Below are 13788 nucleotides of genomic sequence, written 5' to 3' on the forward strand. Positions count from 1 at the left end.
AAACGTTAAAAAAAAAAAAAAAAAAAAAGAATCTCAACTACAGGGGCGCCTGGGTGGCTCAGGTCGGTTAAGTGTTCGACTTTGCGCTCCGGCCGTGATCTCACAGGTTCGTGAGTTCGAGCCCCACATCGGGCTCTGGGCTGACAGCTCGGGGCCTGGAGCCTGCTTCAGGCTTCTGGGTCTCTGTCTCTGTCTCTCTGCCCCTCCCTTGCTTGTTCTCTCTCTCTCTCCAAAATAAATAAATAAATAAACATAAAAAAAGGAATATGAAAGAAATCATGACATCATGAGTTGCCAAGCTCTTTTTGTCCTCAGGCCCCTCTGGGGCGATCTAAAGTGACTAGGGGGAGGACCAAGGGATCGGACACACGATGGAGAAGAAGGATCCCCCCCTCCCACCCATCATTCCGGCCCTCAACCCAAACTACTCTGAATAGGAATGCCGGTTTGCGGAAGACAGTGGGGGGGAAGACAGGACGGCCCTGTGGTGGCCCAGATGTCTCTAAGGATTTCCATCTCGGGTCTCAGGGTGTCGCACGCTCTTCAGACCCCCACCGCACAAGGTGCCAGCTGCTGAGCCAAGGAGGCTCTCCTCAGAGGGTCTCCAGGCGGGACCAGCAGTGACCCAGCAGGTGGAGGAGGGGAGAGTCGAAGGGGTTGGGGAACGGACCCCCAAGTGCACGGCCCAGTGTCTTTACTCATGTTGTGGCCCAGAGACGGTGAAAACTGCCTGGCTCCCTGGGCGTCCGGGGACACTCGCGTCCTGGTGGAGAGTGGGGCTGAGGAGGGACGGACGTTCAGGGCACGGGGGCCCCAGGGCCGTCAGCTTATCACACAACCGCCTTTCTCCTTGAAGGGATTCTTGTCCTCGGGGACGCCTTTGAGAAGAGGGTCATTTCCTGCTTCAGCCTCCACAAAATCCTTGATTTCCTTTCCCGTCTTGGAAATCTGTGAGGAAACAAAGTGTGGCCCTAGAGCCCTTGTTTGTCTGTTGGGATCCATGATTCGCTCGGTCCAAGAAAACAGGTCCTAGGCAGGGTGGGGACAGAGGCTGCAGAGGAAAAAGACCAAAGGGACAGGCAGGGGCTGGGGGGGTGAGTTCTTGCCTCCGAGGGGCGCTGGCCGGAGCTGGGGAGGCCCGCCAGGCCGCGGGCCTCGCTCCTGGCCACCTCCATGGGGCTGACCCCCAGCCTCCCTCTGCGTGCTATCTCTCCTGCACCATCCACCCCACCGTCTGTCCCTTCTTCCTGGGGTCCCGGGTCCGGAAGGACCAAGCTGTGGTGGAGAAGAGAAGAGGGGCAGGGGAGGGAAGACGAGGCTTACCGGAACTCTTGTGTTCTTCACTTCCTTCTTGAGCTGTTCAACGTTCATCTTCAACAGGTCCTTCTCGCTGAGCTCCTGGGCCATCCTGCCCCCCGGGACACCTGGGTCACGGAAAGGATTTCGCAGCTGGGATCTCAGTCCCCGTGAGCCCTCTTCCCTGCCCTGCCCTGCCCCTCACCTCAGGCCCTGCGTATTCACACCCTAGACTCCCTCCCCATCTGCAAAATGGGTATAATGATGGTACCCTCCCTCCTTGTATGATTTTTGCGAGTCCTAGGAAAATAAACGCATCTCAAATATTTTTAACGCTCTGGCTGGCGCATAATGAATCATAAACGCATTTATTATGATGACGGGAGTTGCTGCGATCAGCACCATCACGACAGGGTCATCGGGAAGGCCTGCCAGGTGCCTCACTTGAATAATTCTAAGACTAAAGCCCAGGGGCGCCTGGGTGGCTCAGTCGGTTAAGCATCCGACTTCAGCTCAGGTCACGATCTCGCAGTCCGTGAGTTCTAGCCCCGCGTCGGGCTCTGGGCTGACCGCTGGGAGCCTGGAGCCTGTTTCAGATTCTGTGTCTCCCTCTCTCTCTGCCCCTCCCCCGTTCATGCTCTGTCTCTCTCTGTCTCAAAAATAAATAAACGTTAAAAAAAAATTAAAAAAAAAAAAAAAGACTAAAGCCCAGCCCAGTGCAACCTCAGCCCCTCTCACCTGCCCGGAAAGAATGTGCACTTCAAGTCCCCGACTCAGACAAGACGGTGTTTGAGCTTCCCCCGCTTATCGGCTGGAAGTCTTCAGATAAAGCAGATGGTCTGGAAGCCAAAACCTCTGATGCCTAAGCTGATCAGGGGCTCAGGGTTCTAAGCCCATCCACTGGCCTGAGCCTCCAAGCCCTCACTGCCCCTGGAGCAGATACCCTGCCCCGTGCACCTGCCCTGCTCCCTTAGTGACCCTCCTGGCTTACAGCCAGTCCTCACCCTCCGGCCGGACACACTCCCCTCCCCGTGCCTTCTCTCCCAAGCCCTCCCCTCCCCTCCCTCTGAGCCTCCTCTGAGCCTTTTCCTCTCAGTGAAGCAAGTCCTAGACCAGCTCCTAACGTCCCTCACCCAAGAAACGGTGGTGTCTCCCCCTGGAGCCCTGCGATGACACCTCACAATTTCCTTCCAGCTCGTCCAGTCCTTCCTTTGCTTACTGAAAACAACAGACTCCTCACTTAGGAGGCTGTGCCTGCCAGCACTTGGGGCCACGGCCACCTCTAACGCCCGGGTCCGTGCTTCTTGGCCTTCACGTGTCCCTCTGAGCCCTGACTGCGGGTCTCCCTCTCCAATCGCTGAGCACGGGGCCCACATCCTGATATTTCTCTCGGCCTCCTTCCAGAACCCCCTAAGGGCTAAGCTGTCTCGTAGATCCTGAGCTCCGGCTCAGGCCGACACCTGTCCCACGACAAAGGGACCCTGTCGAGAAGCAGATGCCGGAGACACCAATATGGCCAGTAAGGCATCCTCTTCTTCCCCTCCCTCTGGGTTGACACAAGGGGCGCTGGAAGGGGCTGGGAGGAGGCTGGGGTCCACCCTGACTCCCCCCCCCACCCCCACCCCGGCTCCAGACGCCGAGCCCCACCCCCAGCTGCGAGCGCTAAGAATTTAAGGGCAGGCCAGGGCCCTGCAGGCCTCCAGTCCAACCGCCCTGTTCACGCAGGACGGAAAGCACGCACCTCTTGAGACCAGCTCGCTGCTCTGTCCGCCGATGCTTCCTGAAATCCACCGGCTAATCTGGACCTTACACCTGGTGCTTCTCAAAGCCAACTCCTTCCTGTTGTCTAATCGGAGTCCTCATCTCGTCTCACCTCCGTCAGGCACAGGGCATGGGCCCCAGGTCTCCCTCCCACATAAGCCTTCAGAGGCTTGGGAACGCTTCTCAGGGGGCCTCTGGCTGTGTCTTCCCGGTGTCTGAGCCGACTCCTCTCGTGCTGGCTGTGTTCCACTGTTGCTCAACACCCTACGGCCCCCAGCACGACTGGTCTCCATAGCCTCACCACCCTCCACTCCCCAGGCCCTTGGTGACTCATCCCTGAGCTTCCCAAGGAAACCCCCACCCTCTGCCCTTTCCTCCCCTTCCATGAGTGGAAAATCCACCTCCACTCCCCAATCCCCCCAGAGCAGGCCAGCCCCCTTCCTCCTCCGTCTCCCACCCCACCCCCACCCCCCACCCGCCTAGCAGTTTCCTCTCCAGGCCCAGGGAGCAATCACAGCGCCCCGACCTTGGCTTCCTCTGCTGGGAGGGATTGGGGGGCTGGGCTCCCAGAGGGGCCCCTGGCTTCCCCCTTCCTCTGGGCAGGGGGCAGAGAGTCTCAGGCCCAGGGAACAGGGACTCACTTCCTCTTGTCCCGGAATGAGCCCGCCTGCCCTTTGCAAGCAGGTTTGGGTCTCTCACGCAGAGGAAACCAAAAGCGGTGGGGGGGGTGGGGGGGGGGAAGGGAGAGCGACCAATCAAGGACAGGGTGAGGCGCAAAACCGGCCGGCTCCCAGGGGAGCCAGCCAGAGGCTGGGGGGCCATGGCCGAGCTACAGCAACTGCGGGAACTTGAGATCCCCACGGGCCGGGAGGCCCTGCGGGGCAACCACAGCGCCCTGCTGCGTGTCGCCGATTACTGCGTGGACAACTACGTGCAGGTAGGCAGACGGGGCACAGGCCCCGAGGGGCCCGGAGCCCACCTCCAAGGCAGGACCACGGGAGCCATTCTAACAGGTGCTGGCGCGTCCTGGGGCCCGGCTGGGAAATACTCCACCCCAGGCCCTGGCTTCTTTCCAGGCCCCCGAAACTTCAGCCCTGGTGCTGTGCTACCCAGCCCGCGCCCACCCCCACCCCCCCCAGGTTCCTCCTCTCTCCCGGAGCCTCAGAGACGCCCCGGGACAGGCCACTCGTCTCCTTCCTGGGTCCCGCTCGCACCCACAGGCCCAAAGCCTCGTCCACATGCAAATGCTGTCATCGTTCGCAGGCTGTCTCCAGGTGAGACCTCAGAACTCTCCAAACAGTGAACTTGAGAGAGACGAGGGAGAGAAGCCTCTCCCTGATATCTGAGTGAGAGGAGACAGACCTCCAAGACCAGGCTGGGTTAAAGAGACGGGGTCTGACGCAGAGGCAGGGGGAGGACAACGTGATGGCTGGGAGCCGTCTCCCGGCAAAAGACGACCATCGTGGCGTTTTAGAACAGTTCCCTACATTGTATAGTTGTTCCGAGACCCTCAACGTAGATTCGTGGATCGAGGGAAGAGGGGCGAGGGAAGCTTGGCAATGACTGAGCACCTCTGTGTTTTCGTTAATGCTCGTAAGCACCTTATGAGACAAGTAGCGTTATTCCTCTTTCGTAGGTGAAGAGCCAGCAGCTCAGGGAGGCAAGGTGATTTGTCCAGGGTCACCCAGCTCGGATGTGACAGAGCTCGGCCTCGGCCTCCTGACTTCTGAAACCGGGCTCTCTCCTTTCCCCCTTTCCCCTTCCCTGACATGCCCTATGAGGCAAAGCCAGCTCATTCGCACTGGAAGGCCCGGGGACCTCCCGGCGCAGTCGAAGTGTTGGAAAAAAAAAATAATTATAAGGAAAGTAGCAAGTGCTTATGGGAAAATGGCAGATTAAAGAGGGTCGATGATAATAGCAGCTAAAGCGCTCTGCACCCTTCCTTTGTGCAGGCACGTGGCCCGCATGGCCTCTGTGGGTCCTCACCCCCCCCACCCCGTCCTGAGAGGGGAGAGGGGCTCTCACTTTACAGCCAGGAGGCTGAGCCTCAGAAAGCCGAGCTCGCTTTCCCGAGGTCTCCAAGCCGGTGGCCGAATCCGGATGCGAACCCAGAACTCTGACTCCAGAGCCCATCCCCAAACCTCTAGGTGAATGTGCGGCCCTGAGAAATAATCGGTTTGCGGAGAAGTTGAGTGACCCGTTTGTGGAGGACACGGACCCTGTGGCTCGGAAGGCAGCCGGGTTCTCGTGGTGCTGGAGGGCATCCTCTTCTGGACGAGGGCAGAAGGAGTTCTGTCCGTTCCTTCAGTAGCCTCTGTGCACCCCCAGGCCCTTTCAGATGGGTTCTCGCTTCTATTCACCACGCGCACAGGGGATTTAAGGGTCACCGAGACCCGAGTCCGATTTTTTTTCTTTTCTTTTTTTTTTTTTAGTGTTTATTCATTTTTGAGAGACAGAGAGACACAGAGCATGAGCGGGGGGAGGGGCAGAGAGCGAGGGAGACACAGAATCCGAAGCAGGCTCCAGGCCCTGAGCCGTCAGCACAGAGCCCGACGTGGGGCTTGAACTCACAAACCGCGAGATCATGCCCTGAGCTGAAGTTGGGCGCTTAACCCCCTGAGCCACCCAGGCGCCCCGACCTGAGTCCGACTTCTAACTCCGCTGCCTACCAGCGGCGAGACCCGTGGCAAGATACCCTCTGATTCTCACATCTTTCTTCGGGAAGGTCACACGGGTTCAGTTGTGATCATGGTCAAAGCAGGTAGCCCGGCACCTGGCCCTTAGTGGGGACGGAGCGGGGGGATAAATGGAAACCATTACCATTGCTGTCATCACCACCGCCATCATCATTCATCGGAACGATGAAAGGCACAGGCAGATAATGAAAGTCAATTCGAGCGAGGTGAAGCGGCCCTTGTAAAAATACCGAGGGCATCGAGAGCCCTGACCCAGGTCAGAGTCCCCGGACCCCTGCTTCCTTCACGCAGAACACTAACTAATGGACCTCGGTTACCTTACCCGGCCTCTTTGAGCATATCGGTCTGGGGAGCAAATGCCTATGAGGGGTTTGGGCAACTTCTCAGAGCTGCTTTTTTTTTTTTTTTAACATTTATTTATTTTTGAGACAGAGAGAGACAGAGCATGAACGGGGGAGGGGCAGAGAGAGAGGGAGACACAGAATGGGAAGCAGGCTCCAGGCTCTGAGCCATCAGCCCAGAGCCTGACGCGGGGCTCGAACTCACGGACCGTGAGATCGTGACCTGAGCTGAAGTCGGACGCTCAACCGACTGAGCCACCCAGGCGCCCCTCAGAACTGCTCTTAAACCAGGCCTGGTTCCCATGCCCTCGGGCCTCCCCACCTCCCCCTCCCTCAGCCCCAAGGCCCCAACCAGGTGTCAGGAAACCCGTGGGGAATGGGGGAGGGCAGGCTGGGGTCAACTGCAGAGTTCTCGGTCAGAGTCCACTGAGTTTACAGACAGGGTAATTTGCATCATGAATGAGCAGCGGGCCATGAAGGGGGATCTCACACCCTCGTACCTCCAGGCCCGACTGTGGGCCAAGCCCAAACCAGGGGTCAGCAGGTATCCAGGCCCCAGCCTCCCAGAGCTGGGCCCAAGCAGGCACTGTGCTATCTGGGCTAACCGTTCCACACATCGGTCCTAGCAGGGGACCTGGGGGGAGGAATCTGGGTGGGGACCAAGGAGGAGTCATCATTGCCCCATCTGGGCCTTTGTGTCCTCACCTGTTAAAGAAAGGTCTTGAACTAGAAACTAGACCTGCTATCCGTTCTGGTTTAAACACCCCAGGTTGATTTCAGGTTGATTTCTTCGCCTTTTCAAGGCTCTTGGTTACGTACGCTGATGAGGTGTAAACTCCGGGCAAATGAGTAGCTGCTGGAACAGAAAGGCAGGGAAGGGCCGCCCACAAGGATCTGGGCCGGCCCTTTGACTCCAGCCTGGCTCAGGCCACCCTGGAGGCGTCCTGCTCTAATGGGTTCTACGCCTTCTCTCCGCCGACGGGCCCTGAGGAGCACGCAAGGGCTTTTAGCAAGGGGGCAGCATGGTGCAGCCTTGTCCGTCAGTGCTCGGGCCTGGCCCAGACTTGCCCTGGACTCACCCCTACCCCCTAGAGAGGGGGACAGGCTAAATCACAGCAGTGTCATGATCTGACCTGAGATGAGGAAGCTGCGTGGGGAACCAAATAACAGAGAAGTTTTGCTCCAGCGCCCGTGGTCTGACGGGGCACTGAAAACAAAACAAAACAAGCAAGACAAAACAAACAAACAAACAAGCAAAACCCTTTTCTGTCTTCAGCCATTCCCTGCCCACCGTTCCATGGCTGACTGGCAGTGGGACTCCGGCCAGCACCTGGCACAGCGCCTGCCGTGCACTAAGGAGATGCCCAGAAAGTGTTTGGGGGTCACAGTCAATTCATTACTTAACTCACAGACGCGTATTTATTAAATCTCGTCTGTGTGTTGGGCACTGTTCCGGGGCAGGGTACAGAATAAAACAGACAGGCTCTCTGCCTTCACCGTGCTTACGTGTTAGTATATGGGAGGGCGGATGGGAGGGGGAGCTAGGTAATAAATAGATCAATCATTTCTGACAGTGCTAGGTGCTATGAGGACCAGGCTCCAGGAGAAACACTGAAGAGAGCCAATACAGAAATAGGCTAGGAGAATCTTAAGGTGGTAACAAAATATGTCTCTAAAGAGCTGAGACTTAACAATAAGGGTCCTGGCAACAAGTACAGTAAGTGCAAAGGCCCTGAGGTAGAAACAATCTTAGCTTGATGAGGAACAGGAACCTAATGGCCAATGTGCTTGGAGGAGGGGGGGCGTGAGAGGGGGTGGCAAGGGATGAGGGGGGACAGAAAAGCAGAGCCCACCCTGTGGGGCCCTATATAGGCCATGGTTGGAAGCCTGGATTTACCGGATTATCAGTGTATTGTTCCCAATACGCTGAGGGAATGAATGAATGAAGTCACTCGTCTCTGGGCCTCAGTTTCCTTGTCTATAAAATGGACTAGGCCATTGGCTCCCAAACACCACCCCGTGGACTGGAGAAAATCAAGAAACCCGAGAGTCACCTGGGGAGCTTTTAAAGGCACAGACTCATTGACCGCATTTCCAGGGCTTCTGGTTAGAAGGGCTGGGATTGGGGCACCCAGGTGGCTCAGTCGGTTAAGCTTCCCACTTCGGCTCAGGTCATGATCCTACGGTTTGTGGGTTCGAGCCCCGCGTCGGGGTCTGGGCTGACAGCTCGGAGCCTGGAGCCTGCTTCGGATTCTGTGTCTCCCTCTCTCTCTGCCCCTCCCCGTCTCTCACATTCTGTCTGTCTCTCTCTTTCAAAAAGAAAGAAAGTTCAGCCCCCCCCCATTCCCTCCACCCTCTCCCACCCTACCCGCCCAGCCAAGGCTCCAGCGGAATCCTTGGGCTGGCTTCAGACCAGGGCCTTGTGTGTTTTAGGCCACAGACAAGCGGAGGGCGCTGGAGGAGACCATGGCCTTCACCACCCAGGCTCTGGCCAGTGTGGCCTATCAAGTAGGCAACCTGGCCGGACACACTCTACGGATGCTGGACCTACAGGCGGCCTCCCTGCGGCAGGTCGAAGCCCGTGTGAACACGCTGGGCCAGGTAAGGGGCGTGTGGGAGGGCCTCTTGCACCGGCCCCCCATTCTGCAGCGCCCCCTGCTCGGCCACTTCCTCCGGCGAATGCTCTTTCTCGCCTTCCTCCAAATGCCTTCCTCCACCACAGAAGCCTGGCGCTTCCCAAGCATTTTGAGCCTCCTCCTCTCTGGTTATGTCTCTGTGCTGGGCCTTGCTGCCCTCCCAGACTAGGAACTCCTTGAAGGCAGAGCTTTCTCCTGCTCTGAACTCTCGCCGGCGCCGTAGGCAGCAGGCCTGACCAGCCCCGGTTGGCCGTACAGGACAAGAAAGAGGACGAGGGGCCTTGTTTGCATCTCATCCCCGGGGTGGTAACGGGCTAAGTTGTCCTAGACCCGAAGTGTTTGCTGGGCAAGGCCGTCTTCAGCCCCTGAAGACAATGCCACCACGAGACAGTGGCCCCCCGCCCATCTAGCACACTCACCCTCCTCCTTCCTTCCTGGATCCCTGGCGGAGGAACTGCCCCATCAACAACACGCTCAGACCCGCTGGAACATCAGCCTGGGTTGCCCATCACCCACGTGTTCACGGCGGGGTGTGTCTTTTCCTCTCCTCCCCCCCCCCCCCCCCCCGCGGACCGGAGTTCCCACCCTCTGGATGCTGTGAGTTGCCCCACAGAACATTCCAAGAGGAAGCGAATTCACTTATCCGTCCCCCCAAGAGAGTCAGCTGATACAGCCTCGATTCTCCGCCCCCTCCACACGGTCCACACCGTCCACCTCTGCTACTGAGCCAACCCGGGGCTCCGGTCTCTTCCCAGCATCTGCAGGGATGCCGGGTGTTCTCTTTTCCGCTGGATCCTGCTCCAGCTAATAATAACCCTCATGCTCGCTCTTCCAGCAGGAAGTCTCTCCAAAGTGGCTCCTTCCTCCCCTGGCAACTCTTTTCCCAAATGCTGCGTGGCCCGGGGGGGGGGGGGAGAAAATGTACTCTTTCTCTGGATCTCTCGGCCTCCCATGGTCCCCACCCCCACCCCAAGTCTCTATCCTCCTCCTCCCTTAAGAGGAAGGGCACTGGGGCAGAGGCCACCTCCCCCCTCTGTCACCTCAACCCCTGTCGCGGCAGATGGTGAGTATGCATATGGAGAAGGTGGCCCGAAGGGAGATCGGCACGTTAGCCACCGTCCAGCGGCTGCCCCCTGGCCAGAAAGTCATCGCCCCGGACAGCCTCCCTCCCCTCACGCCCTACTACCGGAGACCTCTCAACTTTGGCTGCCTGGATGACATTGGCCATGGGATCAAGGTAGAGAGAGGGCCCCTCCTCTTCCCCACAACCCACCCTCTCCTATTCCGTGTCTCCCTTCTCCCCAGGCCCCCAGTTCTCTTCCACGACCATGTTCTTGTCCCAACCAGCAACCCTTTTTTCCCCTGACTCTCTGAAGCATTACCTTAGCTGGACCCCTACTCTCCGAGCCCCCCCCCCTCCTTCCCGGCCCCTCCCTCCATGGCCGGCCTTTAACCCTGTCCCCAGATGGTCTGCTGAGGGTGGGGTCTGAGCAACCCCCTTCCGTGGGGGCTGGGTGGGTGTGAAGGGGAAGAGGGGAAGGGAGGATGTCAGGGGCGTGCATGAGAATCGTTCCCCAGCCACACACAGAGAACAGCAACTTCCTCTGTCTGGAGGTTTGAGGTCACCGCCGAGCACTCACCCAGGGGGCTGCTGTGGGGGTGGGAAGGGGCGGGGATGCATGCGGCCACTCAGAGGGGACCTGTGAAGCCAGGGGAGCAGGGCCACTGACATTTTCCGCTCGGCTCATCTCCTGAGAGGGGGGAGAACACACACGGTCCGTTTCGTCAACATGCCAGGCTAGCTTAAGGCTCCCCTGGATCTAAAGGACCTCTTAACACCCTTAACGGCCCGTCTTCCCCAAAAGGGGAGACGGCACTCCCTCCTCCAGCCACCAGGCCTCCCCACCAGTGAGTTCTCCTCATTGTCCAGCTTCGATTCTTTCTTTGCGCCTCAGCTCGGGTCCTTTTTGTCTCGTGCCTCGAGGAGTACAGCAGAGGGCAGCGTTCCCCAGGTCCGCGGACTTGGCGACACCCCACCAGTAACGTGTGGGCTCGCCCTTGCCCTGTGTGCACTTTAAACGCCCTGCCCCCCTCTCTGTCCTGAGCCGCCCGAAGCCAGCTCTGCAGGCCCATCCAAATGATGGGTGGGACATTGCTAAGTGTGATGGTCCCCTCCGCCCCCACCCCACCTCCTGAGCCCCGCGCGCGCGCGCGCGCGCGCGCGCGCGCCTGCCGGGTTAGGATCTATCAGAATTAGAGACCACCAAGCTGGCCATTGAGATGCTTTGGGGAGCGAGGTGCGAGGTGCGGATGCTAAGCTGGTTGGAGGAAGTGGCCGTCAGACCGCGTCTGCTCAGGCTTCCGTCGGGCCTGCGGCCCCGACTAGAGGCCTGGGGCCCAGGCAACAGCGAGCGGGGCGTGGGGGGCAGGGGTGGGGGGGGTGGGAGAGGGGGCTGGGAAGTGGAAGTGGGAACTTGCTGTGAAGGCGCTCTCCCTCCCAGTTCTCGGTGCCTCTCCCTCATTTCCTTTCTGGGACCAGGGAGGGTACTGGGGAGGGGTTCCCATAGACGTCAGCCCTGTCCCCTGCTTCCTCCTCCCCCCCCCCCCCCCCCCCCCGTAGGATCTGAGCACGCAGCTGTCGCGGACGGGGACCCTCTCTCGAAAGAGCATCAAGGCGCCTGCGACGCCCGCCTCCGCCACCCTGGGGTGAGGCCTCCGCCATCCTCAAACTTCCTCCTCCGCCAGCTGCCCCCTCCTCCTCCCCGCACCCGACCCCCGCTCGCCCCGGAAGCCTTCCCGGCTCCCCTGACGGCACCCCTCCCCTCCGCCGCCAGGAGGCCACCGCGGATCCCGGAGCCGGTGCAGCTCCCGGTGGTGCCCGACGGCAAGCTCTCCACCGCCTCGTCTGCCTCTTCCCTGGCCTCTGCAGGGTGAGCCCCACAAGTCCAAGTGAGGGGGTTGAGGGGCCCCCCTACCGGTTGTCAGGGGGACTACTAGGGTCCAGAAGACTCTCATCACAGGCCCCCCGGCTAACGACTGGAGGGGCGGGGCCAGCTGGGGGATGCTGTTAGGGGAGGTGTCCCCCAACCTAGCCGAGCCCCGCTTTCTCTGGACTTCAGCAGCGCCGAAGGTGTGGGTGGGGTGTCCGCGACCAAGGGGCAGGCAGCACCCCCACCCCCACCTCTCCCGAACCCCGTGGCTCCACCTCCTCCACCGGCCACCACCGAAGTCTTCCTGCCGCCCCCTCCGCTGGAGGAAGTGTCCCTGCCCCTGCTGGGTAAGGAGCCCCGCCCTCTCCTGGCTCCACTGTCGGGGGCGGGGTGGGGGGGGGGTCTCTTCTCACCTCCTAACACCCCAGCCCACCGCTATGCCCCTGCATGGAATTGGCTCGCCTCAACTCAGCGCCTGCTTTCTACCGGGCTCTGTGTTCAAGCTTCCCCTCCATTTTCTCGCTTGACCTTAACAGCCCTACGAGGGTGTTCACACTCTGACTTCACAGACGCAGTCGGGGCTGACAGGTTAAGTCGCTTGCCCCAGGGTCACCCAGCTCAGTGGCAGAGCCTGACGGCCGCACACTGCTCAGTATTTGTGTGTTTGCTGAGCGCCTACTGCATTCTAGAGACCAGGTGGGGGGACCGTGGTGGTGGAAGGCTGGAGAAAGATGACCTCAAATGGGTAGATCCTGGAGCCTTGCTTCCGAACAGTGAGGTTTTCTGGGGCCAGTGGAGGGGGTTCCCGGTGCATATTTGCAGGCTCTCTGCTTTCCCCTCCCAGCACCAGAGCTGCCCCTGGACCTGCCCCCTCCTCCACCCCTGGACGTCCATGAGCTGGGACTGCCACATCTGCCCCCACCAGGCTTCGGGCCAGAGGAGCCTAGCTGGGTCCCTGCTGCATACCTGGAGAAAGGTACCTGACTCCCGGGACTAGGGATCCCCCCCCCCCAATACTCTAGAATCTTCAAGGGTGTGAGCCTGCTACACACACACACACACACACACACACACACACACAGACCCTATTTTCTGATGAGCTGACCGAACGTTCACCCAGGAGTGGTGAACCAAGCTGGACAGACAGGCAGCTGGCCCAGCACTGAATATTAATCCGGCTGGGGAGGGGGTCCCAAGAGTTTTGGAGAAGGAACTCCCCCCCCCCATCCCACTCCCTGCAGCCGCCTCCCCTAGACGTTGCCTGGAATCCCGCCCAGGGGCCCCTGCACCCCCCATGGTAAGGCAAGAGGCGCGTCTCACGGCACCCTCTCCTCCCGCCCTGCAGTGGTGACGCTGTACCCATACACCCGCCAGAAGGACAACGAACTCTCCTTCCCTAAGGGCACCGTCATCTGCATCACACGCCGCTACTCCGATGGCTGGTGTGAGGGCGTCAGCTCGGAGGGGACTGGATTCTTCCCAGGGAACTACGTGGAGCCCAGCTGCTGACACTCTGGGGCTTTCTGAGCTCCTGCCCGGAGCACTGCGCTGCGAGCCTCTTGAGCTCCAGTGCAAAGTCAGCTCCAGAGTCAAGGCGGGACCCGGCCTGCCCACCTGTGAGCTGTGCCTGCCCCTTCCCCCTCCTTTCGGTGGTGGGAAGGGGTCCTGGGGAGAGAAGGGATGTATCCGAAGGCCTGCCGCAGACAGGAAAGAACCGGAAGTCAAGGACTTTGGTGATCTTGTCCACAGAAGACCCACCCCTCCATGCAGCATTGAGTGCCAACTTTGAATAAAACTCTGATGACCTCCTGGTGATTGCCCCGCAGGGCTGGGGGGCCAGAGAGGAGGGAGTTAAAGGCTCCTGCTCATTATTGAGCCCCCTCCCCTCTGCTGCCGCTGGCAGCAGTCTGTCCCCGTCTCTTCCGTCCTCGTGAGGTGGCCCCTACGCCAGCCCCCTGGTGCCCCCTCTGCATTGACTGAATCTCCTTTTTTGGCCCGTTGCTCGCTGTGTTACTGTTCGGGTTGGGCTGCCCGAGCCGGGCGCTCTTCCCAGAGTGGGGACCAATTCCCCCGCTGACGTGGGGCTCTCTGGGAGCAGGGGTCGCCTCACCCTCACCCTCCGGACACC

The 13788-nt window shown here is 59.9% G+C and overlaps 2 protein-coding genes across 7 annotated transcripts; one reads left to right on the forward strand and one right to left on the reverse strand.

Moving 5' to 3' along the window:
- Positions 1 to 204: 204 nt before the first annotated feature.
- Positions 205 to 3756, reverse strand: GNGT2 (G protein subunit gamma transducin 2). 2 transcript variants are annotated; one of them, XM_047845670.1, is made up of 5 exons: positions 3699 to 3756; positions 3038 to 3321; positions 2035 to 2135; positions 1324 to 1424; positions 205 to 948 (listed from the first exon to the last, which is right to left on the reverse strand). In XM_047845670.1, the coding sequence occupies exons 4-5, from the start codon at positions 1405 to 1407 to the stop codon at positions 823 to 825; spliced, it is 210 nt and encodes a 69-aa protein (XP_047701626.1). In that variant the 5' UTR covers positions 1408 to 1424; positions 2035 to 2135; positions 3038 to 3321; positions 3699 to 3756; the 3' UTR covers positions 205 to 822. The 2 variants fall into 2 exon arrangements, with proteins under 2 accessions (XP_047701626.1, XP_047701624.1); XM_047845668.1 differs by lacking the exons at positions 2035 to 2135; positions 3699 to 3756 and having other exon boundaries at positions 3038 to 3434.
- Positions 3757 to 3784: 28 nt separating this feature from the next.
- ABI3 (ABI family member 3) lies at positions 3785 to 13516 on the forward strand. 5 transcript variants are annotated; one of them, XM_047845648.1, is made up of 9 exons: positions 3785 to 3994; positions 4197 to 4331; positions 8528 to 8695; positions 9791 to 9967; positions 11351 to 11436; positions 11565 to 11660; positions 11850 to 12007; positions 12197 to 12636; positions 13006 to 13149. In XM_047845648.1, the coding sequence occupies exons 1-9, from the start codon at positions 3878 to 3880 to the stop codon at positions 13009 to 13011; spliced, it is 1383 nt and encodes a 460-aa protein (XP_047701604.1). In that variant the 5' UTR covers positions 3785 to 3877; the 3' UTR covers positions 13012 to 13149. The 5 variants fall into 5 exon arrangements, with proteins under 5 accessions (XP_047701604.1, XP_047701606.1, XP_047701608.1 ...); XM_047845652.1 differs by having other exon boundaries at positions 3794 to 3994; positions 12505 to 12636; positions 13006 to 13516; XM_047845649.1 differs by having other exon boundaries at positions 3859 to 3994; positions 11853 to 12007.
- The last annotated feature ends 272 nt before the right edge of the window (positions 13517 to 13788 follow it).

The sequence above is a fragment of the Prionailurus viverrinus genome, unplaced genomic scaffold, assembly GCF_022837055.1.
Source record: "Prionailurus viverrinus isolate Anna unplaced genomic scaffold, UM_Priviv_1.0 scaffold_35, whole genome shotgun sequence".
In the NCBI taxonomy this organism is placed as follows: Eukaryota; Metazoa; Chordata; class Mammalia; order Carnivora; family Felidae; genus Prionailurus; species Prionailurus viverrinus.